This window comes from Cyanistes caeruleus, chromosome 9 (assembly GCF_971803275.1).
Source record: "Cyanistes caeruleus chromosome 9, bCyaCae1.hap1.1, whole genome shotgun sequence".
Classification (NCBI taxonomy): domain Eukaryota; kingdom Metazoa; phylum Chordata; class Aves; order Passeriformes; family Paridae; genus Cyanistes; species Cyanistes caeruleus.
This window is the reverse complement of record NC_141709.1, coordinates 33457730-33483011: the sequence shown is the minus strand read 5'-3', so window position 1 is coordinate 33483011 and position 25282 is coordinate 33457730. Positions and strand designations below refer to the sequence as shown.

The 25282-nt window shown below is 50.1% G+C and overlaps 1 protein-coding gene across 4 annotated transcripts in view; it reads right to left on the bottom strand.

Moving 5' to 3' along the window:
- PDE4B (phosphodiesterase 4B) overlaps positions 1-25282 on the bottom strand; it is a 165478-nt gene that overhangs the window by 43546 nt on the left and 96650 nt on the right. For all 4 annotated transcript variants that reach the window (XM_086841630.1, XM_086841631.1, XM_086841632.1 and 1 more), the window contains 4 exons: positions 18695-18889; positions 16854-16890; positions 16697-16767; positions 12358-12407 (listed from right to left, as the gene is read on the bottom strand). In XM_086841630.1, coding sequence (XP_086697756.1) covers positions 12358-12407; positions 16697-16767; positions 16854-16890; positions 18695-18889 — 353 coding nt within the window. The remainder of the gene's footprint in view (positions 1-12357; positions 12408-16696; positions 16768-16853; positions 16891-18694; positions 18890-25282) is intronic.

Sequence of the window (25282 nt, the reverse complement as noted above, 5' to 3'; positions counted from 1 at the left end):
CAGTGTCCTTCCCCCTGCAGGGAACAATGCAGCCGAGCTGCCACAAATCAGAGGGGTAAGTGACAGCGCTTTTATGGTGCCAAATGGAAGTAACAAAATGCAGGAAGCATCCTGTCAGATGTCACTTAGCAGCGCTATCACCGGGGAATCTGGGAAGGGGATTTGCCTGCATAGTAGGAATTCCTCGGTCCACCGAGAGGGAGAAGCAGAAATGGCAAGAGGGGCGGAATCTAATCTTGGCCTGTGGAATGAACAGGAGAGATTCCTCAGTTCCAACTTTATCTCGGGGTTTGGCACATTATCCGTTTACTGGCCACCTTGCCCTGGAGGATTCTTGCCTTAATCACAGGACAGGAGGAAAACTCGGAAGCCAGAGAGGAATTCTCCTACTCGGGGTCTAACAAGGAGTGCAGAAGATGGGCAGTGCCCACGAGCGAGGGAGCTGCAAGGAGAACACCGGGAATGATTTTGTAGGGAATTTAACACACTTTGAACACATTGCTGAAGACAGAATTTCCAAGGTCACGACAGGTTTTGAAATTAAGTGAAGACCCATCACAGCTTTTCTCCCCAGAGTCCTCAAGGAGCTGAGAGCTGCAGGATGGGATGGAGATGCCCACTGGCTTGGGTGGGAAGGAAACTTCCAGCTCAGCCCTAGAGCTGAGCCTGAGGATTTCAAATCCCAATCCCAACTTCCTGCAAATCACAGTGTGCCCACATTGTGTTTTTGTTTCTCGAACTAAACGAGGCCAGGCTGGGTCACGGCGAGAACATTTTACTGTGTGAGCAGAAGTGTTTTCTTCCCCAGCACACGTGAGCACAGGAGTGTGAGAAAGGCCTGGAAAACTCAGGATATGGTGATGCAACCACCTCGGTACCCACCTAGGATTTACCTGGGCACTGCATTATCTCATTTGCCGCATGTGGGAGAGCGCTGGGGAGCTCACACGTGCGGGGAAACCAACTTGGATCCTGGAAGCAACATCCTTGTGCTAACGAGGTGCTCCACCTAAACTAATTAGCCCTGCTTTTCAACAGCTTTAATTAGGTGGGGCACCATCCTGGGCTGCTGTGGCTGGATGGCTTCCGGTTCTGGAGCTGGCTCAGCCACAGCCCGGCCGAGGATTCCTCCAGGAGCTGGCAGTGCTGGAGAGGGGCTCTGCTTGTGCCAGCCCCCAGCCGGGCCCAGGGGTCTCCCCGTCCCAAACTCCTCCATCCCGAGCTCCCTCCGTCCTCACATCTGTGCAAAAACACCTCCTGCACCCCTGCAGGCGCCCCAAAACCTCCTCCTCCGAAACCTCGAGATGACTTTCACAAGAGGCCCATGGCACGGAAGGAACTCCCCAGCCAGACCACACAGCAACGATCTGAGTTCAACCAGAGGAAAAAACAACCCCAGAGCCTGAGAGACGCAGAGCATTAACTGTGCTCTGTGTCACCCTTTCACAAGAGTCCTCGCTTGGATCTGCCCCCAAATCCAGGTGTTGCCTCCATCCCCAGACCTGTCTGGAGCCATTAAATCAGGTTTTAACCTGGAGATAATAAAACTTCTGGTCTAAAGAGTCTGTCAGGAGTGAAAGTCCTTTGTGGTGAAATAAATGCTGGCGTAGGAAATGGAGGAGGAACCTCAGGGATGAATCCTGGAAGTTCAAAGCACAATCCTGGGTCTACCTGAAAAGCTCCACTTGGCCACTGGCACTGGATGCAAAGACAGAGTTTATTAATAATCCTTAGCTCTTTGTGAGGAAAATTGTTCAGAAATGTTAAAGAAGGGGCAGAGCAAGGCTGCCCACATCACCTGAGCCACGCAGAACAGGCCACCGGGAAAATGTTAGGCCTGTTTAAATCAGGTTCCTTGGCTCCTGGGAAGGTGAAAAGGTCACAATTTAACACTAAATTTTCCTCTATTTCCTCTCAATTTAATTTCCTGAAGTTTCTTATTATGAAAGTTGAGACTGTGGTTTTGGGAAGCATCCCAGCTACAATCCATAGGAATTCTTTAAGACACGTGGCACCCTTTGTGTCCCCATGCCTTGCTCAAGCTGTGGGAATGAGGACACAAAGTCACCCCTTATATTTTGAGTGAGCATTTCAATGATATTAATTATAAAATGTAATTAAATGGTGGGGTTTTTTTCCCCATGGTTAAATGTAATTACTTGAAAGCATTATCCTTTAGGATAGCAGCTTAAAAACCTGCTTTAGTTTGGAATTTTAATCTGTTTTCCTCCAATAGGTATTTTATGTATCCGAGAGGGAAACGTCAACCTCGCCAATTCACCTCAGCTGAACTTTGTGCCCTTGGTTTGCCTCTCACCGAAATGCCTGGGACTGTCATCCCCCAGCTGAAATCCAGGGATATCTGCAGGGAGCAGAGTCACCCAAGAATGCAGAATGTTGCAAAAAACGGCCTGTTTGGACCCATGGGCTGTGAATGGCAGCCGTGAGTCAGCGCTATCGGCGGATCTGGGATTGCACGCGGGACACGGCGCGAGGTCAGCGAGCAGAACCAGCACAGACAGCTTGGGAAGTCTCAATTTCCTAATCCACAATCCCCCAGCTTTTAAAAATGCAGAATATTCTGCGTGTGAGCTGGGTGGTGGCTCCCTGAAACACACAGGTTTTTATCCACCCCCACGCCGTAACTCCGATTTTGGGGTGAGCCTCGAGCCCCAAACTCAAAATGCTCAGCGGCTGAGAGCAGAGCTAAAACATCCCCGTGCTAATCCCGGGGATTCACCTCCCTCAGAGCACAGAAGTGACTCACCAGCCTTTCTGCTTCCCCAAGTGCACGTAGAGCTTTTGGAATAATCTGCTGAAAATCACGGAGCGAGTCCCACGGGGAACGGGGTGGGGAGGAAGAGGGAGATGGCAGGAGCCTGCAGAGCAGCATCATTTGTTTTGACAGCTTTTAATGTTCCGTATTAAAGCCTGCACGTGCTGATCTCCACCTGTGGGCTGAGGCCAGCACACCCTGGCTGCTTCAAAGGTGTGTTTGGGACATGGCACCAGATTTGCCCTGAAATTACCGGGGAAACAACATCAGATTCATTCCCTGCTTATCCATAACCAAAATTTGATATTACAGAACAGCAGATATTAATTTATTTGTAGCTTCTTTCTAGATCTGGACTATATTAGACAAATATGAGGATTCTGAGTCCTGAATGACAACATTCCTTAAACCTGGGGTCAGTCCTGACCCAAACCAGGTTTTTTGCACCACAGAGGTGCCTGGAAGGGGCAGATGGGGACAAATGTGACCCCGTAATGACAGGAAGACTTGAAAGTGGAACCACTCCCCAAATGTCTGCAGCCAGCAGAGCTAAGAACAGCCTTTCACTCTCCAAAACCATTTCATTAAAGCCCTCAAAACACATTTATTTAAGCACCTCGAAGCTGAGTTCGAGGAAATCAAAATGTCAGCATTCAACGCACCTCTTATTAACAATTCCAGTTCAAATACCAGCTTGAATGGACGTGGAAATGGAAATGTTCCCCACTGAAGGTCAGCTATGGCTCAGCCTGCTGGGGATTATTCCATGGGTTACTTTTCCTGCTCTAAGTTTTATACTCTGGGGCATTTTCCAGAACTTTTAACATTTAGCAGCATAAGAGCTAAGGCTGGTGTCAGCCTGGGCCAAGGTCACTCACACTGTCGTGAGTTCTGAGCAGGAAATCCAGCACAATTCACAGCATTTCGGTGGATCTCAGGCTGATTTCAGCACATGACTCCCCACTCGAGGCGATGTGCACCGGGAGCTGTTCTAGCAGCACTCGGAGCCACATTTGGAAGTGTTACAGAAGAGGGAGCAGCTGCTGGAATGCTGGAAAATGTGGTGTGAGCAGCATCTCTGCTTGGGTTCCTCCTTCCTGACCTAGAGAGGCTGAGGAGCAGCTTTTTGGCTTTTACCTGCATGGGATGCTCCTGCTAGAAGGGGATGGAAACCTTGAAAAGTAAGAGTTGAGACCCAGGAAGCTGCAATGGGAATTTTGGGAAATCCCCTGCCCAAAGAGCTGGAGTTCAGATGGAGACCCAGCAGTATTTGAGGAGGAGCTGGATGGGGATCCTGTCCCATAAAGTCTAAACCAGAAACACTCCAGTTCAACTGGAAACTGCTCCCTGGAGCTCTCTTCTTCAAGAGGATCTTCGGGAAGAAAAGGGAGGAAAACATTTCACAGCTGTCAAATGTCAGCAAAGTCCATTTCCAACAAACCCTGCACTTGTGTGTGTTTATTCTTGGAATTTTCTTAGCAGGACCGGCCCCACGCTGTGCTCAGTGACAATCCCCACAGAACAGACGTTATCCCACATCCTCTTGGGCTGTCCCAGAGCAGCACAAATGCTCCCAGCATGGATCCAAACGTCCTGTTCTCCAGTCAGCAGCAGCAGGGACACGATTTTGGGTCACTTCTTGTAAAATTTGTACAGGGAATGAGGCGGGGAGGGAGGGAAGAGCCACAGGAAAACAGGCTGGCTTTTCCACTTCCCAGAATTCTCCCCTGGTTTTTCAGAGAACACAAAGATTGCTCTGACCAGCTCCTGCTTTTGTCAGCCTAATATCTGGCATTTCAAGAAAAAGCTTGTAAAATGTGACATTTCAGAAGCGTTTTGGTATGAAGTGCTAAGCCTGACAAACCTCCCGAAACGCACGCTGGAGGCATGGAAGGTCTGACTGCACTCGACCCACTTGGAATGGAAACTTTGGGGTGTCTGGAATATGCTCCAAGGCAAGCTGCAGCCAAAAACTCTCTTCAAATGCTTGGAAGCTGGAGGTCCAGGGAAAAAGTCTGTTTCAGAAAGCTTCTGAAGAGTGTGAAGGTGTGGTGGAGGAGTTTAGCATTCACAGATGATTAATTTGCTCCTGGAAAGGGAGATTTCTGACAGCAGGATATTTATACTGGAATATCTACATTAAAATGCACAGTTCCTTTAAAATTCATTTTAACCATGGAGTTCCTCAGCAGTGAATAAGGGATCTTGGATCCCAGCAAACCTTGGGTCAGATCCTGCTCCTGGCACTTCCAGAGGCACAGTCCTGATTACAAAATTGAAATATATTAATTGTCAAATCAACACCCTGCAGGATTTTGGAGGTTTTTTTCTTTAATTCTGGATTCCTAAAACGATTCAGTGCTTGAATGCACAGCAAAGCCAATCAATGCTACCTTTAGATGTGAGAATGTATCCCACAGGGGAAAGGTGTATTTAAATAGTTTTTAAAGGCTACTGCTTAAAACATTTAAATGTTGGTAATCATACATATTTACAGTGAACTGAATGAACTTTGAATAAACTGACAGGTTTGATTAATAACCATAAATAATTAGCAGCTGTTTCCTTTCTGTCAAAAAAGGTATTGCAATTATAGTATCCTTAAGGCTGTCATTTACAGGCACTTCTTGGAGCAAATATTACAATGAAATGTTTCATTAACTCTTAGTGTAACATTCCTCCCCGCTTGCACAATGATGGTTACGTTAATTAGCACACCTCGCTCGGCTGCAGAAATCATTTTTAGTTCATCAGGAGATGAAACTGGTGATAAAACCACAACATTTCTGGGTGATTTGAACATCGAAACGATCAATATGTTCATTGTTCAGTGGCGCTGTTTGGCAACTGCTGAGCGTGAATCAGAATGGATGCAATTCCATATGGAATAGAGGGAAAAGTTCCAGAGCAACCATTTGCTCTCTTCTTTTAGTTCTACCTTGATTTTTAAAGCTCTGGAAGTTTTAATCTTTGTAATTATTTTGTAATTGTAGAATTAGGTTTGGTGAGCAGAATGTTCCTGCAGAGAACAGCAAATTCCAGTTCTGTCCTTCAGGAACAGCACTTTCCTCTCTTTATATTCCCCTCCAACCTGGAACCAACCCCTGCTCCCACCAAGACTAATAAATATAAAAAAAAATATGTGGGAATTCCTGCCCAACTACGAACCAACCTGTTTGGCTATTGAGAATTGGAACACAACGTTAAAAACACTTTTTAAAACACAAGAAGAGAGCAACTTCCACTGGGAATCAGATCCTGCAGGAGGACAAAGGTTTGGCCTTTGGGGGTGGCTGTGGGATCTGAGCAGTGCATTTCCCTGGGGAGGGAATTTCGGATGCAGCCCCTCCCTGTCCCATGGTGTGAGCCCAGCCTGGGGAGGAAGGAGAGACTTCTCCAGAGCTGTGTGGCTGAGCTGGTGCTGGGGGTTTTGGGGAGGCCACTGCAATTCCCACTGCCTGGAAACGCCGTGCCATGGAAGCCGAAAGGACTCCACCAGTGGGACAATGTTCATCCCTTAGGCACGCACAGACCGTGCCCTGCGACCTAAAAAATAACCCAGCCCGCCAGAGGTTTGGTTTGGGTGGTTTTGTTTGGTTTTGTTTGGTTTGGGTTGTTTTTCCCTCTGATCCAGGACACATCTCTCAGTCTCATCTGGAAGTGATTCAGGGTGCCGAGGGCTGTGCTGTCAGAATCTCCCCCCAGCAGCCCTGGTGGCTGTGCTGTGTGCAGCAAACAGAGGAGACACAGATTTTATCAGCGCTGATATCAGCCCTTGCGCAAGGCCGCGGGGTCAGCACACAACGGGACCCTGCCCCTCCGACAGAACCCATTAAAAACCCATTTAAAGCCCTTTAAACCCCGCTGGAGCAGTGGTTTATCCTGCATAGCTGAGTGTGGGCTCATCAGTGAAATGACAGCCTCACCAAAACCCCGCAGGTTTGGCTCTGTGACCTGTCCAAAATCTCGCTGCTGCTGTTACAACAGACCTGCTGCTCCTGGCGAGGTGGAGCTGCTCCCTCACCTGCTGAGGTGACACCTCCGTGTGTCCTCAGGGCTCAGCTCCCAGCAATGCCTCAGGATTTAGCCGATGTTTTTCAGATCCTTTAGTGTACAGCTCTAAAACTCCATGGACTCTCAGCTGCTCTTCTCCCATTTTATGCAGGAAAACAATTCCTCTCTAGGCCTGGAACTCAAGGACACCTCACCGTCTCAGTGATGCAAACAAAAGCGATTTGGGGGTGGAAACTGAGGCAAACTTCATCACCTGAAGCTGTATTTGGAAGATTAACCCCTGATACGTGAATGGACCAAACTTCTAACTGTATTAAATCCCATGACCATGGTCCATCCTGGGTGCAGCTTTCACTGCCCAGGGGGTCCCTGCTGAAGGCCTTCAATAAATAAAATTTTATTCTCTTTATATTGCCCAGCTCTAGTTTAGGTAGCCACCCCAAGGCATCACCAGCTCCTGTCCAGAGCCATTCCTGAGCGGGAAAAGGGAGCAGAGCCGGGCAGGGGGGGCTCATGGCTGTGCCAGGCAGGCTCCGGAATCGGGCAGGACAGCGGCAATGCTCCGGGAGCCCCGCACACCCAGGGCTGCAGGAGGCAGCTGGCCCCGGGGAGTGACAGGCTCCTGATGGCAGCAGCACGTGGAGCATCTTCATGTGACATCCACAGGTGGGGCGGAGGGGAAAACAGTTTTTATCCGTTGCTATGGAGTCATGATTAGCTTGTGTGTCTTCAGAGCCTGCCGAGGAGAAATGAAGGCTATTTTCTTATATAGATGTCATGAAATCAATCCTGGCAGAATTTCGGGAGTCAAAGGCTAAGCAGGTTTGCCTGAATGCCTCCTGTCACTCGATACACAAATAAATCTAGCCAGGGGACCTGAAACAAGTGTCACTTGTCAGCCAGAGCCCGTCACAAAAGTGACTTTTTAGTCTCGTTCGGAGCTGTTTATGCGCACGGCAACGCAACAAACGCGCGTTCAATAAAACACAGCGATTATCTGCACCGAAAACGAGCCCTAGAAAACCAAGCAAAAAAAACCACCCTTATTGCAAAGGGTGACTTCAGAAGAAACTTTTCTCTTATTCTCTCCAAATGCTAAAAGCAAACCTGATGTTCTTCTTTTAAAATGTGTCTGCCTCTAGGTCTTTGGCACAGGTTTGCTGCTGGGAGGGCCGGCAATCTATTTAATGACTGCATTGACGTCAATAGCATAACTGAAATACTTACTAAGATGCATGAGTCCAACTTTCGGGGGGTGTGTTCGAGGCAGGCGGGCACAACACGCGGTACGGACTCCCTGCAGGAATGAACTCCCCCAGAGAGCCGGGAAGAGCCTTGGGATGGCCCCGTGCTGCCTGGAGCTGCCTCAGCCCCGCTCTGAAATTCTCTTTGAAACGCTTTTTTTAATCCGGTGAGCGGAAAGAATCGCTTCAGAGCTCACCAGCCCTCGTTCAGTGCATTATCTACCTGATTTCTTACACGGTTTTGGTTAGTTTCTGAATAATCTGCATGGTGCCTGAGCTGCATCAATGATTTATCCTTTAAAAATAATATCTGTAGGTGCTAGCAAGCCTCCGTTTGTGCACGCAGCTCTGTGGCTCAGCTGCTCAGGAACTCGTGGTTCCTCTGCGCTCTTGTGAAAGCCCAAAGCACAACAAGCGTTTGACTTTTATGGTCGCTCTCCAAATCAAAAGGTCAAATCTTCAGCCGAACTCCCAGCAAAGAAACTGAATTTCAAAAGGAGCCCTCTCCTCTCTGTGTGTGCCCAGAGCCGTTCTGCACGTGCCAAGCAGAGGAGGATGGTGCAAGAGCAGCAGCTCCGCGTTAATTCCTCGGGGTTCAGGGATATTTGTAACCCAGAGCTCACTCGGATGCACAAGGCTCCGTAACTCCTACCAAACCTCGGGGCTCTCGGTAGCACGAGCATTATCCAGTCTTTGTTTATGCTTTACACAAAGGTTCGTGCACGAGTCTGTGTTCGTCCTACACCCACAGGAAAAATGAAAGAGTACGAGTTTGGAGGTCGTGTAAAGGCATGTGAGAAGTGCAGACAAACGTGCCGAGGTACAGGAAAGCAGAGCTAAGGCACAAGGAAGAAAAACACTGAGCCTTCCCTCCCATCCCCAGAGAGGAATTTGAACAAAGCTTTAATCCCGTGAGCCCTGAAATGCTGGGGGTGACAAATCCCAAAGGGCTGCACCCCCTGAGCCCGGGGCTGCAGCAATACCGTGTCAATAATTGTGAGGAGAACTCCCATTAATTGTGAGAGCACAGCTGTGAGCTGTGAGTGCTGAGAGCATCCCAGGGATCTTGAGAAGAGTCTCTGCAAACCTTCCACAGCCTGGGAAAAGCTCGGTGCTGTTTGATCCATAACCCTGTGCTTTGCTCCTGACATTAAATGTGGCAGTGGATCCAACAGGAATGGGAAAACACTCTCCATCCCAGGACTGATGGTGTGGGAACAAATCAGGCTGGGAGAAGTTTGTACCAAACTTGTGGAAGAACGAGAGGCTTTGACTGATGGTGGCAGGCAGTGAAAGGTGATTTAATTTGAAGGGGATAAGGGGAATAAATATGGAAGAAGAAACAAAACCAAGAAGGGAAATCCAGACTTGTTGCTGGTTAAAGGTGTTATTGGTTGAATCATTGGGTGGGAACTGCAGAGCTTTCACTGGGGCCAGGGGAGGGGAGAGCTGGATGGAGAAGGGATGGATTCCTAAGCCCAAGGTGGCACAAAGGTCACGGAAAGTAACTGTGGCAGAGGCCACACTCTGCAGAAACAAAGGGGACAGGAGAAACAAACCTCGGGAGAAAGAGCCCTGAGGGACAGTGCGTGACCATCTGTCTGCCATTGTTGCTGTAACCCAGAGGTGCCTGAGCAGCACCGTGCTGCCCTGGCCCCACACAGCTGCTGGGGACACCACACACCGGGCAGGAACCCCACAGCATTCCCATCATCCTGCCCAGCTAATTAAGGATTGATGGACTTTTGCTGTGGCTTTGTATTTCCATGGTATGGTTGCTCGGTTAATTCATAAAGGCGATTCTGTGCGTTCCTGTGAGCTGCAGTTATAACAAAATAACAGGAAAAATCTGCCAGATTTACTTCAGCTGATACCAAGGACAAAACACAGGATGTTCAATCCATATTCCCCTTCCTTCTCTGGCTGTGCTTGCAAGGTTAAGAAAGCTCTGAAATTCACAGTGACACCAGCAGTGCCTTTCAAAGCCCTTTGTCCCAGGAGTAACCCGGCCAAAAGTTTTCCTATTTATAAGAAAATGAAAGCAAAAAAGAATTTCCTCATTTCACCACAGCTCATTTACTCCACCACGGGCCTGGGTCCTCAGTGATGCAACACCAGCAATAGATTTGGCTGTTGTTGCTTGGAAAATCCTGGAATATTCCAGCTGGAGTAAATAGCTGGCGTCTATTCCTTGCAGTGCAAATGCTGGATGTAATTTGCCTCCCTCCAGGGGGATTTTATTAATGCAGCCTCATTTGCTTTAAGCCCTGAGTTCTGTATTTCTCAGGACAGGATATAAATCACCCCATGAATGACAAATCAAAGGAGACATCCACAAGATGCTCACAGTGATGTCAAGTGGGAAAGCCATGAATCAATGGCTGACATCAGAGGGTTAAAATCAAATTCCGACCTTCAACAAATCCGGTGAATCTAAACCCAGTTCGTTCCAAATACAGTCTTTTATCTAGAGAGATGTGAAACAGCCTGGTCCCAACCAAAACATGACTGCTTCCTTCTCAGGAAAAACACTCTGCATCCTCTCAGCCGCTGGCACAGAACTGGAAGGGTTCTGATAGGAAAATCTCTCCTTCTCCTCATAATTTCCAAAGCAGAAGCCGTCGAGGCGGGGAAAAAAATGCTGCAAACACTGAAGAAAAATCCTTAAAAGTCTCTGTTCTTTCTGAATTAAATGGAAACTTCCTTAGAAAGTCAAGGGTTGTGTTTGTTTTCTGCTGCCTGGAAAGGAATTCAGTGTGACAGTGGCTGTGAAGAGGCAGAGGAAGGCACTGACCTGAATTTAACCAAGAACCCCAGGATTTTCTTCCAATAATGCCAATATTGGCTGGTTTTGTGTAGGAAATCACACAATTCCTATTAATAACAAAAAGGCATTTCCTTCTTACCTACAAAGCGTCACAATGTACTGAAGCTGTAATGCTACAACTCACCTAAAAACATTTTATTTGAAATTTTACCTAAAAGCAGTTAAGATTCATGGTTAAAAACCTATTTACCTGAGGGGCCACAAATCCAACCTTTACAAGGTAACACAAAACTTGCTCTACAGTTCTGTGTGTCAAACACTTCATTCCTAAAGGAATTTTCATGCCAGCATCAGAAGTTTGGATCAGCTAATAAGCACCAAGTGTCCTGCAGCTCTCATGGGAAATAATGTAGAAAAATATCCCCAAAGTGTTAAAAAGTGGAGAGTTGATTTTTTCCACGCAAAGTGTTAAGAAAATGAACCTAAAAATTCCTGGAAGGGCATTCTCTCCTCGTTATTAGATTGTGTAAGTTACATAAACAGATCTATGGAAAGCCTAGGAAATTTTCAATGATTTCTTTTTTTTTCTTTTTACACAGGCACAAACTCAAAGCCAGGTTAGACCCAGCTTTAAATCAGGTGAAAAGTTGCATTTCTGCTGGCTGTGGCAGAAAGAGAAGCAGTTAAAGATTGCGCTGTCCAGTTTTGTTTTTGCATCAGAGGTTTCCATCTCTCATTAACAAGTTTGGAGGAACCTAATCTGGAAGTGTCCAGGCCTCTGTGTGTCCCCTGAGAATAAATAACACACAGCAGGAGAGGAAATGATAGTTATCCAGCCTTTACACACTGTGAAAATTAAGCTTTATTAGTCCCTCCAAGCATGTAATTATTGGAAAGGCTGAGATTAAACCTTACAAATGGGCACTGCTCCAAATCTTATCTCCTTCTCTCCGGAGCAACCTTTGAATGAGTGCAAGTAGGGCCAGCTCTGATCCTGAGCTGGGTTCTAGAGACCCTCAGCTTGGCTAAACCCAGGTGTCCAAGCAAATAAACCTGTCCTAAGTAATCAGCTTCTGCTGCTCCTCCTCGTCCTTCCCTCACGGTGCTGCCCATCCCACCTTGCCCTGGCACCCCCTTCCCAGCAGGAGGCCAAGGAAGTCTCACCCAGGAAAGGTTTGAGTACACAGATCACATGGAAACAAACTGAAATAAACAGAATTAAAAAAAAGACCCAGCTGTGTCTGAGCCTGTTCAAGGCTCATGGGCTGGGGCTTGTCCAGGCCTGTGCTCACAGGGACTCACAAGAACAGCAGCCACTGTGGCCATGACTATCGAACCAAAATCATGTTCACCTCCTGCACTAATGCACCAGCAGAAACCCCAAACCAAGCCATTAAAATAACAACATTTGGACCCGATAGCTCTCTCCCCTGGGTTTTGCAGGAGGAGCCCAGAACTGCACCGAGGAGGGGGCAGAGAAGCAGCTGTGAGCAGAACTGAGCAATAAATGTTGAGTGCGCTTGGCTTGGCAGCCCGTCCCCAAATCCCACACGTACCTTGCAGGTTCACTCTGGAGACAGGTGGCTGACTCGTGGCTGGGGATCTCCTAAGAGGAATAAAGAAATTCTCTGTTAGGAGGAGGTGGGATTTTATCTTTCCAAACCCTGCCAGCTCCCTCAGTTAAAAATCCTTTCCCATTCTCCAAAGAAACCCCAAATGTCTCACCAAGATTTGCTGAGCAGTATTGACAGATCTGTTCAGAGCTGCCTGTTCCACAAGCTGGAAATGAGGAGAAATGTGCCACCATCCCATGCTGCCTTTGCGACTTTGTGCTCAAAATACGCCTGGAGGCAGCAAGGGCCAGGCTCTGGTGGCTCCCCCACAGTCAAGGCCTTTTCCCATAAAGCTTTTCCCTACAGAAGTTGGAATGGACCCTGAAGTGATGCCAAACTGCTGCAAGGTGATGCTACAGGAAAGGTCAGAAATGTTCCTTTACACCCTGCAGTTAACGCTGGAACTGCTCCTGAAGCGAGGAAGAGGATGCTGCAGTCACTATTGTTTAGCTCTGAAACAGCTGAAGGACACTTTTTGGACTCTGAGCAACAATTTCAGCAGCAATTCCTGGATTTTGGAGGGGCCAAAAGCTATTTGAAAAGAATTGGTTTGAGTCAAGCCAACAAGGTCTGACTGGAAAAAGATGCAGATTCTCTCCAAAAGTCAACACTGTTCCCTGTGAGACTTGCCAAACAAAACTCTTAATTTTTCAAGCTGAAACCATCATCAGAGACTTGGTTTTTAAAGGAGTTAAAAAGAGTTGACACCAAAATCAAGACACTTCAGCTTGGATTGACTGCAATACTTCAGGCTGACCAAAAATGAAAGTTTGGGCTTCTGCTTCCCTAAGAAGTTTCAGATCCATTTTAACTGAAGCCAGATTTCCCCACACTCTCCCTTGGCCAGCCTCCTTCCTAACCCCAAATTTCGGAGTCAGCCACTCAAGTGCAACACGCATTATTCGCCAGCTCTCCTTTGAAGCTCAAATCAAAGCAGGCAGAGCGGCTCAATTGTGCTGCAATTGTAGCTCCGGGGGCTTCTTCAGAAGCGCTCCGGGAAGGCTCCGCTGCCCGGGTGAGCTCTGGAGCACAATCCCAGCCCTGCTCCCGGGAAGGCTCCGCTGCCCGGGTGAGCTCTGGAGCACAATCCCAGCCCTGCTCCCGGGAAGGCTCCGCTGCCCGGGTGAGCTCTGGAGCACAATCCCAGCCCTGATTCCATCCCTGCTCCCGGCAGGAGCCTCCCCGGCATCCCAAGGCTCCTCTGGTGGGACGTGCAGGACCCGGGTTCAGCACAGGGCACATGCGCTGGGCGCTCAATTCCCTGCAAATGTGCCCCGACCTGCCTCTGCTGAGCCTTTGAGAAGCTAAATCTTGGAATCTCTAAAAACCAGGAACTCCCCGCCAGGGCCACCGCGCTGCAGCACTGCCAGAGCGGAGGGATCCCCAGGGATCTCCAAACCCTGAGCTGCTCAGACGTGCCTTTAGGGCTGCTGGGACGGGATGAGCCGCTGTTCCCTACGGTATTCCCCGCTCCAGAGCCATCAAATCCATGCGGCCATCCTGTTCTCCAGGCAGGCAGGGCTCAGGATTGGAGATGCGAGCGGTGACAGGGCTGTCCTTTCTCAGGCACCGCTGTGCTCCCCTCCTGCCGCAGGGAATTACCCGGAGCGGCTCCGGATGCCTCCCGACCGCGTCCTGGGCTGCAATTGCCAAACTCCGGCACTCCAAAGCCATTAATCATCCTCTCCTCTTTTCCAATCAGGAAACTGCCTCAAGAACCCTGACGTTAAAAGTCAAAAAAATATGACTGCCAGTTGTTTTGTTTTGTTTTGTTTTTTTCCTCTGGGCCTTAACATTCATATTTTCCAGCAAATATGTGGGACAGCATCCTCTTTTTCCTTGTTTGGGCCAGGAGCGGTGGAGGAGGAAAAAAGAGAGGAGAGGAGGGGTTAAAAGCTGAGATTCTCATGATCCCCAGAGCAGAAGTTTAAGTAAAATATCACATATCATGAGACAGATGATAAAATCATGAGCTGGCAGCATGGCTGCAACCCAGCAGAGCTCTTTGGAAAGCGTGCGGGAAGCTCTGCAGCACCTGGAAGCACATTCCACCATGGATTGGGATGTTTGGCATGGGACGGTTTAAAGATTTAATGACTTTTACTTTGGCTGGGCAAACGATTTTATACCTCAATCAAATCTGGGAATGTTTTCCAAAGGACACTGTAAGATGCCTGTGTGTCCTACAGGTTACACCCTCATTTCCTTCCGGCCCTGTCCAATTTCAGATTCCTCATTAGGAAGTGCCAGAATGCCTGAGCTTTCCAAAAAAGCAAAGCTTTTAAAAAAAAAAAAAGGGAATATTTAAGCCATCTGTTTTTTTATTAACCTCCATCTTGGAATGTGGCAGTTCCTTCCCATTGAAATTTGCCAAGGGAAATCAACAGGAGGAAAAACCTCACGCCTGGATAAAATGCTGGGCTTTATGTAAAATAAAGATTGTGAGCTCGTGGTGATGCCACTCACACCTGGAGCACAGCGAGCCTGTGGTGTCCCACTGGGGACATCCCTGCTCCTCATCCTTCCCTTCTGGAGCCAGTGGGAGCGAGCAGAGCCCGCCAGGGCCAGGGTGGGATGGGTGGGATGGGTGAGTGTGCATTGCCAGGAATGGATGATGTTGGTTTGAGGCTCAGCAGCTCTCCTGGGGCCAAGCAGGCCAGAGGATGACGATGACTGGCTCAGTATAAATAGCCAAGGGGAAACAGTGGTTCCGGACAAAGGCGTAGAAAGGAGTTTGTGTGGTTTCTCCTGTTCGGCAGGTAGGAAAAACAACATCCTCCTCCTGAGTGCATCACCTTCCTCATTCAGAGCAATCAGTGTCAAAGGAAGTGATGTGGGATTCAGTTCTCTGGGCAGCCCTCTCGGAGCTGAGCTCCAGGATGCTGCCAGGAAATCCTTGTTGTCCCCAGAGCCCCAAGTTTGGGGTGTCCCCCTTGACAATCTACCCTTTGGCCATGAACAGCTCACAGGAGATTGCTCAGCTGGGTAGAGCCTGGTGCTGATAACACCATGTTTGGGGGTTTGGTGCCTCTCTGGGCCAGTTAAGAGTTGCACTTGATTCTGCTGGTTCCCCTCCAGTTTGGACAGTTCTGGGGTTAGTACTGCTCTGTGAAGCAGTGGTGGAAGTGCAGGGCAGGACCACGGCTTGACTGAACAGAGATGATGCCTCTGCCCTGAGCTGGGCACATATGGAATGCCTGGGATAGCCAAAGTGGCAAAGTGATGAAGATCATGGAATTGTTTAGGTTGGTAGAGACCTCTGAGATCAACAAGTCCAACCCAGCACTGCCAAGGCCACCACTGGCCCATGTCCCCAGCTGCCACATCCACAGGGATTTCAAATCTTGCCAGGGATGGGGACTCCACCACTGCCCTGGGCAGCTGTGACAGGACTGGAAACCCTTTCTGTGAAGAAACTCTTCCTGATATCCAAACAAACCTCCCCTGGCCCAGCCTGGGGCCGTTCCCTCTCCTCCCGTCCCTGTTCCCTGGGAGCAGATCCCAAATCCCCCCGGCTGTCCCCTCCTGCCAGGGACTTGTGCAGAGCCAGAAATTTCCCCTGAGCCTTTCCCAGCTCCCTCAGCCTCTCCTGGGGCTCCAGCCCCTTCCCCAGCTCTGTTTCCTTCTCACTCTCCAACCCCTCTATGGAATTTTTTGTGGTATGGGGTCCCAAACTGCCCTTGTGATTCATGGTGGATGAGATGAAACACATCGCTTGCTCCTCAGGGAGGACCTGAGGGATGAGGTCAGGAGGTGAAGGGATGAGGGGATGAGGGGATGAGGGGATGAGGGAACGAGGAATGAGGGGATGAGGGGATGAGGGAATGAGGGAATGAGGAATGAGGAATGAGGGGATGAGGGGATGAGGAAATGAGGGGATGAGGGAATGAGGATGAGGGAATGAGGGAACGAGGAATGAGGGGATGAGGGAATGAGGGGATGAGGGAATGAGGAATGAGGAATGAGGAATGAGGAATGAGGGAATGAGGGGATGAGGGAATGAGGGGATGAGGGAATGAGGGAATGAGGGAATGAGGAATGAGGGGATGAGGGAATGAGGGGATGAGGGCGCGGACGCCATGAGGGGAGGGCAGGCAGCGCCCCCTGGCGTCGCGCGCAAACCGCGGCGGGGCCGTGAGGCAATGGCGGAACGTGAGGCGCCGCCGCTCCCCGGCCCCGCAGCTCCCCGGTCCCCGCTGCCCCTGCTCGGTCCCCGCTGCCCCTGCTCGGTCCCAGCCCGCTCCTCTTGGCTACGAAAGTAGCTTAAAAATTCCAGACTTACTTGTTGGAGGTGCCGTGTAAATTGGTGAGTAGCGTGAAGTTGTTCCTCACGCTTCTTAGGCTGGCCAGCACCTGAGGGAGACAAAACCGCAGGTGTCACCTTCTCTGCTTTAATGCTTTAAAAACTTATTTTATAGGCCAATGTGCCACCAACTCACCTGGGCAAAAGGTGTGACGATCAGGTCGTCGCCATGCCTAAGGAAAAATGGAGAAAATGTATAAATTTCTGTACGAATTTACCTTCAAACATAGCAAAATCACCTCAGGGAATGAGCCTTTTCCCGAGGGGCTTTTCCTCACGAATGAACCCATGCAGCATTTAGTTAACACCACATAAAAACTTGTTCCTAATGGAAACGTCATCGTGTATATCCAAAACAATCGGCTGGAGCGAGTGTTCGGACTGGGAACGCCAGGCAATAAAAGCCAGGAAATTCAAAAGTTAAGGCTCACGCTTGTACCACGGTGGAAAAAAACCAACCGTAGCGGTGCGGGGAAAGGTCACCTTTGAATTTCCTGGCTTTTGTTGATCTCTGTCGCAGTCTTTAACCTTGTTCAGACGCCGGGTTTTGTCTGGCTGTTTTCATCATGGAAGATTTGAGCAGAAGTTGTGAGCAAAATACGCCACTGCCAGCAATAAGAGGGATTTTTTTTATTATTTATTTTATTTTTTTTGTGTGTGTGTGGTATTAGTTATGGTATTTGTGCATGTATGGAACATTCTGTATGATTTACCTAACTGGCAGGGTATAAAATCATTGAAAGATTTAGGTTGGGAGGGAGCTTAAAGCCCATCCAGTCCCACTCCCTGCCATGGCAGGGACATCTTCCAGCAACCCAGGTGGATCCAAACCCATTCAACCTGACCCTGGACACTGCCAGGGATCCAGGGACACTGCCAGGGATCCAGGGGCAGCCAAAGCTGCTCTGGGCACCCTGTGCCACCCTCCCAGCCAGGAATTTCTTCCCAATATCCATCTAGATCTACCTACTTTCAGCTTAAATCCATTCCCCCTTGTCCTGTCCCTCTCCAGCTCTTTTGGAGCCTCTTTAGGCACTCCTAGGAGCAATGTTGTGGTTAATTCTATTATTAATCCCATAATTAATAGCAGGATGCACTAAGCAAGGGCAGCAGAGCCAGCTCCAGGCTGCCACAGGATCCTCTGGAGAGTTGTCCACCAGTGCTGGACCCTTCCAAAGAGGAATTCTCCCTGCTGTGCTGCCACAGAGATCATCCCCTCATCTTCACTCAGGTATCAGTGCTATTAAGTCTAAATTTAATTAAAATTGCCTCTACTCGATGCCCACAGTGGATGGACACTTCAGCTGCAGACAGCCACAAATTTGGTGGAAATGATGGGATTCCCCCACCCCAGCACACTGCTGGGAATTGTTACAACCCACCGTTTACACCAAACATTATTTGCAAAATTTGGAGTGTTTCCTTCAATAAATATTTACTCTGCTTTAACTCACAGCAGGGATATTTTATCGCAGAGTTCTCGTGGGTCTGGCTAATATTCAGGTTTCCATTCCGTGACAAAACTTTCGCAACAGTTCAACTTTGTTTAATGAGCACTTTTTTTTTTTATAGCTTAATGGCCACTCTAAAACTTTAAAATGTGTCTTTCAAAAGAAAGGGCTGTGAATCCAGGACATTCTGTGGGTATCAATCCTCTCGAGCTCAGCCATCAGTCTTGGGAACAGCTGTTCTAGGGAACAGCCCCCAAACAGGATGAGAACCAGCACACTGTAAATAAAAGTACAGCACAACTTCTCTGTTATTCCAGGATACAGCTTTGAAAGCTCTTCTGCTAAATTCTGGGGAAAATGGGAATATTAGAAGGATGGGATGGGAGAGGATGATGGACCAGCACCTGTTTTGTGCATTCTAGCTATGAAATGTGCCAGTCCCAGCCGTAATCTCCTTTTAACAGAGCTCTGAGGATTAAAGCAGCGCTGAAAGCTCTTAGGGAGTATAAACTGAATTGATACTTACTGTTCACTCGGGAGGGACGAGTTCCTGGACATGGTCTTTGGTGAGAGGTCATAGTCGCTGTCGGATCTGTAGAGGAAGGACTCCCGGCGCTGGCTGTGGCCCGGGAACGTCGTGTGCAGGACGAGTCCCGACGAGGAGCTGGCCTGCGGGTCCAGCGGGCTGCGCCCCGGCGATGGGCCATTCTCCACATCGAAGCTGGGGACAAACACACACTGCGTGTCACCCGCTGCCACAAGGGGGGATTACAGGGCATTGTCACCCCAGTGAGGCTGTCACCGTGTCACCCCAGTGAGGCTGTCACAGTGTCACCCCAGCGTGGCTGTCACCGTGTCACCAGCCTGCGGTCACCGGAGCCGCTCGCTGGCACATTTCTCTCGTGTGCAAGGAGGACCCCGCAGGCTCCTGTCCTGCTCTGCTCGTGCTTCCTTCAGCATGAATTTCTCCAGCTCAGCACAGCTCTCAGCATGAGCACACAGCAGCAGGAGAGGGCAGGGACAGATGAGAGATTACGGAGAATCCATCCCCTCCATGTGAGGATGAGGGTGCCCAGAGCAGCTGTGGCTGTCCCTGGATCCCTGGATGTGCCCAAGGCCAGGCTGGAACACCCTGGGATAGTGGGAGGTGTCCCTGCCATGGCAGGGGATGGATGGAATAGGCTTTAAAGTCCCTCCCAACCCAAACCATTCCAGGATTCCATGATTCTAAACACCCCACTCCACCCTCAAGGCCTTTTGCACAAGCCCTGGGGTTCAATTTGCCAAACCCCACTCCAAGTCTTACGAGCACAACAGGGACTAAAGACACCACAAGGTGACAACTCCAGCCCAGCCCTGTCCCCATCTGCTCTGGAGCCAAACTTCTGAAATCCTGTGAGATCTGTGAGTGCTTGGCAGTTGTGGGAGCTGGATGCCCAAATCGTGTTTTAGCCATTCAAGGTATCAGTTCAGTGAATTTTAAGCAGCTGTGCTGCAAAATGAAAGGCTGTTTAAAAACTAAAAAAAAAAAAAAGCACTAAACTTTTTGTCACCTTTTCCATTTTACACCCACTTTCTTGTGGTTTCATAACTTGGCTGCTGTAACCTGTGGCTGAAGTCAGCCTGGCCACTCTAGTGAGTGACACCCCTCATAAACACTGAAAATGAGCAGGTTGGGCTCCTTTGCCCAGGCATTTGGGCCTGATAGAAACACCAGATGTGTGACCATGGCCCTGAGAGCCACGTGAGGCACGGCCACGCTCAGGAGGAATTCCCTTGCCTTTGGAAGTCAGGTTTTGTCTCCTTGCAGTAGGAGCCGAGTGCTTGCTCCAGCACCTCATCCCATGCTGGATGTTGTCCCAGCAGGACACCAGGCCATGCCTTTCTCCAGCCCTCCACTCCTTAATGCAGAAGATTAATGATCTTCTGGATTAATTAATTCATTCATTAATGCATTAATCTCTGCACAGTGGCAGGGAAGAGCCCAGCTCCCTGTCCTCTCAGCAGAGAGATCTTTAACCGTGGCACAAGGAGCACATAAAGCATTAGTGCCTGAACTTGCCTGAATCCTGCAAGTTTTCCAGATTTCTGCATCATCACTGGGATGAGCTGGACACATCCAGGCTGCCTTGGTGAGAAGCCTGGCACAGCCAATGCCCAGCTGGGAATACCGTGGCTGCTCCAGCTCCTGGTGCCCGCTTCCCGCGTTCCCTGTTCCAGCACCTGGAATGCTGCTGGACGGATCACGTGGTGAATCCAACTGAAAAGTGCTTTTATTCCTTTCCTCAAGCTCAACACGCAGCCACGCCAGCGCTCCTCAGGCTCTTTTTCCTTGGCCTTGAGCCAGCATTCAGCCAGCCATGTGCTCAGCCAGAAGTTAACAGAAAATTCCCCCAAAAGTCACCGATTGCAGAGTTTGGAGTTACCTCTGCCAGGAGTGAACAGGCACTCCCAGAGGTACAGCCTGTGAGCAAGATCCTCAAAACCCAGCAACAACTCTGCAGTCACCGCTTTTTAATAGTTACAAGAACTGGGATATGGGGAAATATTCCCCTTGGATGATCCAACGTTAGGAAAATATGACCCGAGACACACAGAGCAAGAGTTTAACCTTGTGTGTGTCACCAGTTGCTCCTGGTTTGCACAACACCCACCCGGAACTGAGTCCCGACGCCAAAAGTATCTCCCAAACAAACATTTGTTAGAATTGCAATGGGATTGTAAAGTTGCCCTCTCAGAGCTGCATTTCCCACTATTTTTTTTTTTCTATTGGAAGTTAACTGCTGAGCTCTGCTGGAAAAATTTCATCACCGTGTTCAGGACACTGCACACGCTGTGAGGGTCCTCCCCAAAGTTTGCACACCCCATAGGCTTTGTCCAAGTGGAAAGGAAAGCTGCACTTCCCTACTTAAAAATAAGGATGGCAGAGTACAAAGCACAAAAAAAATAGAGGAAGGGAAGGAAGGGAAGGAGGAGAGGAAGGAAGGAGAGAGAGGAAGGAGAGGAAGGAGAGGAAGGAGAGGAAGGAGAGGAAGGAAGGAGAGGGAGGAAGGAGAGGGAGGAAGGAGAGGAAGGAGAGGAAGGAGAGAGAGGAAGGAGAGGAAGGAGAGGAAGGAGAGGAAGGAGAGGAAGGAGAGGAAGGAGAGGAAGGAGAGGAAGGAGAGGAAGGAGAGGAAGGAGAGGAAGGAGAGGAAGGAGAGGAAGGAGAGGAAGGAGAGGAAGGAGAGGAAGGAGAGGAAGGAGAGGAAGGAGAGGAAGGAGAGGAAGGAGAGGAAGGAGAGGAAGGAGAGGAAGGAGAGGAAGGAGAGGAAGGAGAGGAAGGAGAGGAAGGAAGGAAGGAAGGAAGGAAGGAAGGAAGGAAGGAAGGAAGGAAGGAAGGAAGGAAGGAAGGAAGGAAGGAAGGAAGGAAGGAAGGAAGGAAGGAAGGAAGGAAGGAAGGAAGGAAGGAAGGAAGGAAGGAAGGAAGGAAGGAAGGAAGGAAGGAAGGAAGGAAGGAAGGAAGGAAGGAAGGAAGGAAGGAAGGAAGGAAGGAAGGAAGGAAGGAAGGAAGGAAGGAAGGAAGGAAGGAAGGAAGGAAGGAAGGAAGGAAGGAAGGAAGGAAGGAAGGAAGGAAGGAAGGAAGGAAGGAAGGAAGGAAGGAAGGAAGGAAGGAAGGAAGGAAGGAAGGAAGGAAGGAAGGAAGGAAGGAAGACAGCAGGTGGCAGGAGTTAGCTGTGAGAGGCACTGGCCCTGGACCTGTGTGAAGCTGTGCCTGAGCAGAGCCAGCGGCGAGCCAGGAGAAATGACTGTAAAACACAGCGAGGCTTCGTGAGTCACTGTGCGAACAAAGAGAGCTCAGAGCAGCAGCCCCCAGCGCTCCAGTGCTGCAGCGTTCCTGTCACAAGCGCAGGATCACAGAACCTCCTGGGCTGGAAGCGACTCACGGGGATCATCGATCCAACAATCCCCAATAAAACACCCAACATTCCCACCCTGGGCATCCCTGGCAGCGCTGTCCAAACGTTCCTGGAGCCGCTCTGGAGCCTCGGGGCCGTTCCCAGGGGATCTGGGCAGTGCCAGCACCCTCTGGGGGAAGAACCTTTCCCAAAATCCAACCCAAACCTCCCTGGCCCAGCTCCAGCCGTTCCCTGGGTGCTGTCCTTGTCACGGGGAGAATAAATTGGTGTCGGCCCCTCCAGTGCCCCTCGGGAGGAGCTACAGACCCTGCTGAGTGTCCCCTCAGTCTCCTCCAGCAGGAACAAGCCAGCTCCTCATGTTTCCACTCCAGACCCTTCAGCAGCTCCAGGTGACCCTGGATTAGCAGTGCCCAGCAGCACTCTTGGAACGTGGCAAAATTTGTCAGAAAGACTGAGGAACGGGAATGCGCCGTGATTCGGGTGTAATTCAGTCACTGGAGCAGCCACTGCCAGTCAAGCGGTTTCCATGAGAGCCACACGGCCCCACAGCTCGCTCTGGAGTATGAAACACAAACACATCTCAGCCCAGCAGATCAGGCAGGCTCGGGGATTTTTGTTTATGTTGGGAATTTACACTTTTCCCGAGGATGACAGCACTGACTCTCCGAGAAGGTTCACCATCTGCTTTGCCTCCCCAGAGCCATTCCTGAACACATCCCTCCCCATCTCCTAACTACAGGACCACCTTTATGATATCAAATGTTTCCAAAATATTTCCAGAGGTTTTGGGCAGACTTTGTTAAGCATAAAGATTTGTGAATCTCACCAAGACATCCCTCAGGATTCTTAAAACCATAAATGAGGAAAAATGCTGTTCCTTCCTCTGCCTGACCGCTCTCTAATGCTGTGCACCTGTTCCCCATTATCCCAACAGCTTGCTGCTTTTCCTAAATATTCTTCCATGTGGAAAGGGCTGTGCTTGAAACCATCAGCACTTAATGGCCCAGGATGGGACTGAGCACAGCCCTGGCATGGGCACAGGGCTCTCCAGGGTGACAGCTCACAGGTCCACAGGCATTTCTCACCTTCTTCCCATCCCGACCTTCTCCCAACATTGTTACTCTTAGGAACCTCTTAAAAGTTCAAATCCCTCTGCTGGTTTTGTCGCTCCTGTGGCTCCTGGCTTTTTTATCCAGGTGAGGCCCCACCTGCAGAGCTGCTCCAGCCCTGGGCTCCAACAGCAGCAGCACCTGGAGCTGCTGGAGAGATTCCAGAGGAGCCCCTGGAGCTGCTCCAGGGCTGGAGCCCCTCTGGAGCCAGGCTGGGAGAGCTGGGGGGGCTCACCTGGAGAGGAGAAGCTCCAGGGAGAGCTCAGAGCCCCTTGCAGGGCCTGAAGGGGCTCCAGGAGAGCTGGAGAGGGACTGGGGACAAGGCCTGCAGGGACAGGACACAGGGAATGGCTGCCAGTGCCAGAGGGCAGGGCTGGATGGGATCTTGGGATTGCAGGAATTGTTCCCTGGCAGGGTGGGCAGGCCCTGGGATAGAATTCCCAGAGCAGCTGGGGCTGCCCCTGGATCCCTGGCAGTGCCCAAGGCCAGGCTGGATGGGTTTGGAGCAGCCTGGGACAGTGGCAGCTGTCCCTGCCACGGCACAGGGGGTGAAATGGGATGATTTAAGGTCCCATGGAAGCCCAGCTGGTCTGTGGCTCCCTGATCCCGCAGTCCCCAGAGCTCAGTGTCCCCACACAAAGGCAGCAGCCCCTGCAGCCCCTCCCAGCGCTGTCACAGCTGCCTGGCACAGGAACCCGGCAGCACCGACTGAAGTGTTTGTAACAGAAGCTGTCAGCTGCTGCTAAACACATCATTAAGCCTCTGCATGTATCCAAAAGCAAAAATATGTGTTTACTTGACTTTGTAATCTCTGAATAAAGAAGTTCAAGGCCAGGTCGGATGGGGCTTGGAGCAAACTGGGCTGGTGGGAGGTGTCCCTCCCTCAGCAGGGGGTGGCACTGGATGATCTTCAAGGTCTCTTTCAACCCAAACCATTCTGTGACTTTAATTCACTCTCTGTTTCTGTTCTCCCGCCTAATGGGTACAACAGAGCCAGGAGAACCAGAGCCCCAGCCTTGCTCACACCCGGAGCCCAAAAGAGACCCGAGTGCCGCTGCTGCTCCCTCTGCAACCCAAATCCACCTTCAGCAGAGCCCCGAGATTAAAATGAGTCTCCAGAGCCCTCCCAGCTCCCAGAACTCATCCAGCAGCACCCTGGGGAGGCTCCTGGCTTGCACAGCAAATGTCAGGGATTGTATCCAGCACCTGCTTGGAGCAGCCACCAGGAGATGGTTGGAAAAGTACAGCAGGAGGTGAAATGAGTTTGGATTCTCTCTGAGCATGAAGGGTTCCAAAAAATGTAATCCTTTTCATGTTTACTACAGATAAGCAGCTCGACATTATCCTGTCACAAGTGAACGTCATGAGGTTGGTTAAGTCCAACAGAGAAGGAATCCTGAGTGCTAAAATCCAGTTGTTATTTTTCCAAATGTAAATCCTGGGCTATTTTATCCTCTTCCAATAGTTCTCTGCCATTAATCTCTGGAAAATGCAAGGCACAGTCAAACAAAGCAGACACCCCACCTCTATTTTAACTTCCAGAGCTTGGAAGGACAGATGGATGTGTGATCATTCCCAACATGAGCAGCCATGCCAATTCCTAAGGGCTCTTTCCTCCTGAAAACCTCCCAGCTAACAACTGATGGAGCAGTTGCTTCCCTTCCTACAACAAGCTCTGACTGGCACAGGCTGCCCAGAGCAGCTGGGGCTGTCCCTGGATCCCTGGATCCCTGGAGGTGTCCCAGGCCAGGCTTGGAGCAGCCTGGACAGTGGCAGGTGTCCCTGCCCATGCCCAGGATGAGCTGGAAGGTGCCTCCCAATGCAGGATATCCCAGGATATCCCAGGATTCGGTGATGCCGCTCCCTGTGCAGCACTGACAGCTCTGCTCACCCTCCAGCCACCCCGCAGCTCACCAGGACCAAATCTCCAGCACGAGCTGTGCTTTTGCCGCATGGCAGAACCCAGCTGAGTCTCGCCAGGGGGAAAACTGCCACTTTTCCCTGCTGGGAAGTGCTGGCATGGCTCGTGGCCCTGGGACAGGTGGCACAGGGACAGCACGGTGCTCCAGACACAGGATGTTGGCAGCACCTGCTCTGTGGCACTCTGCT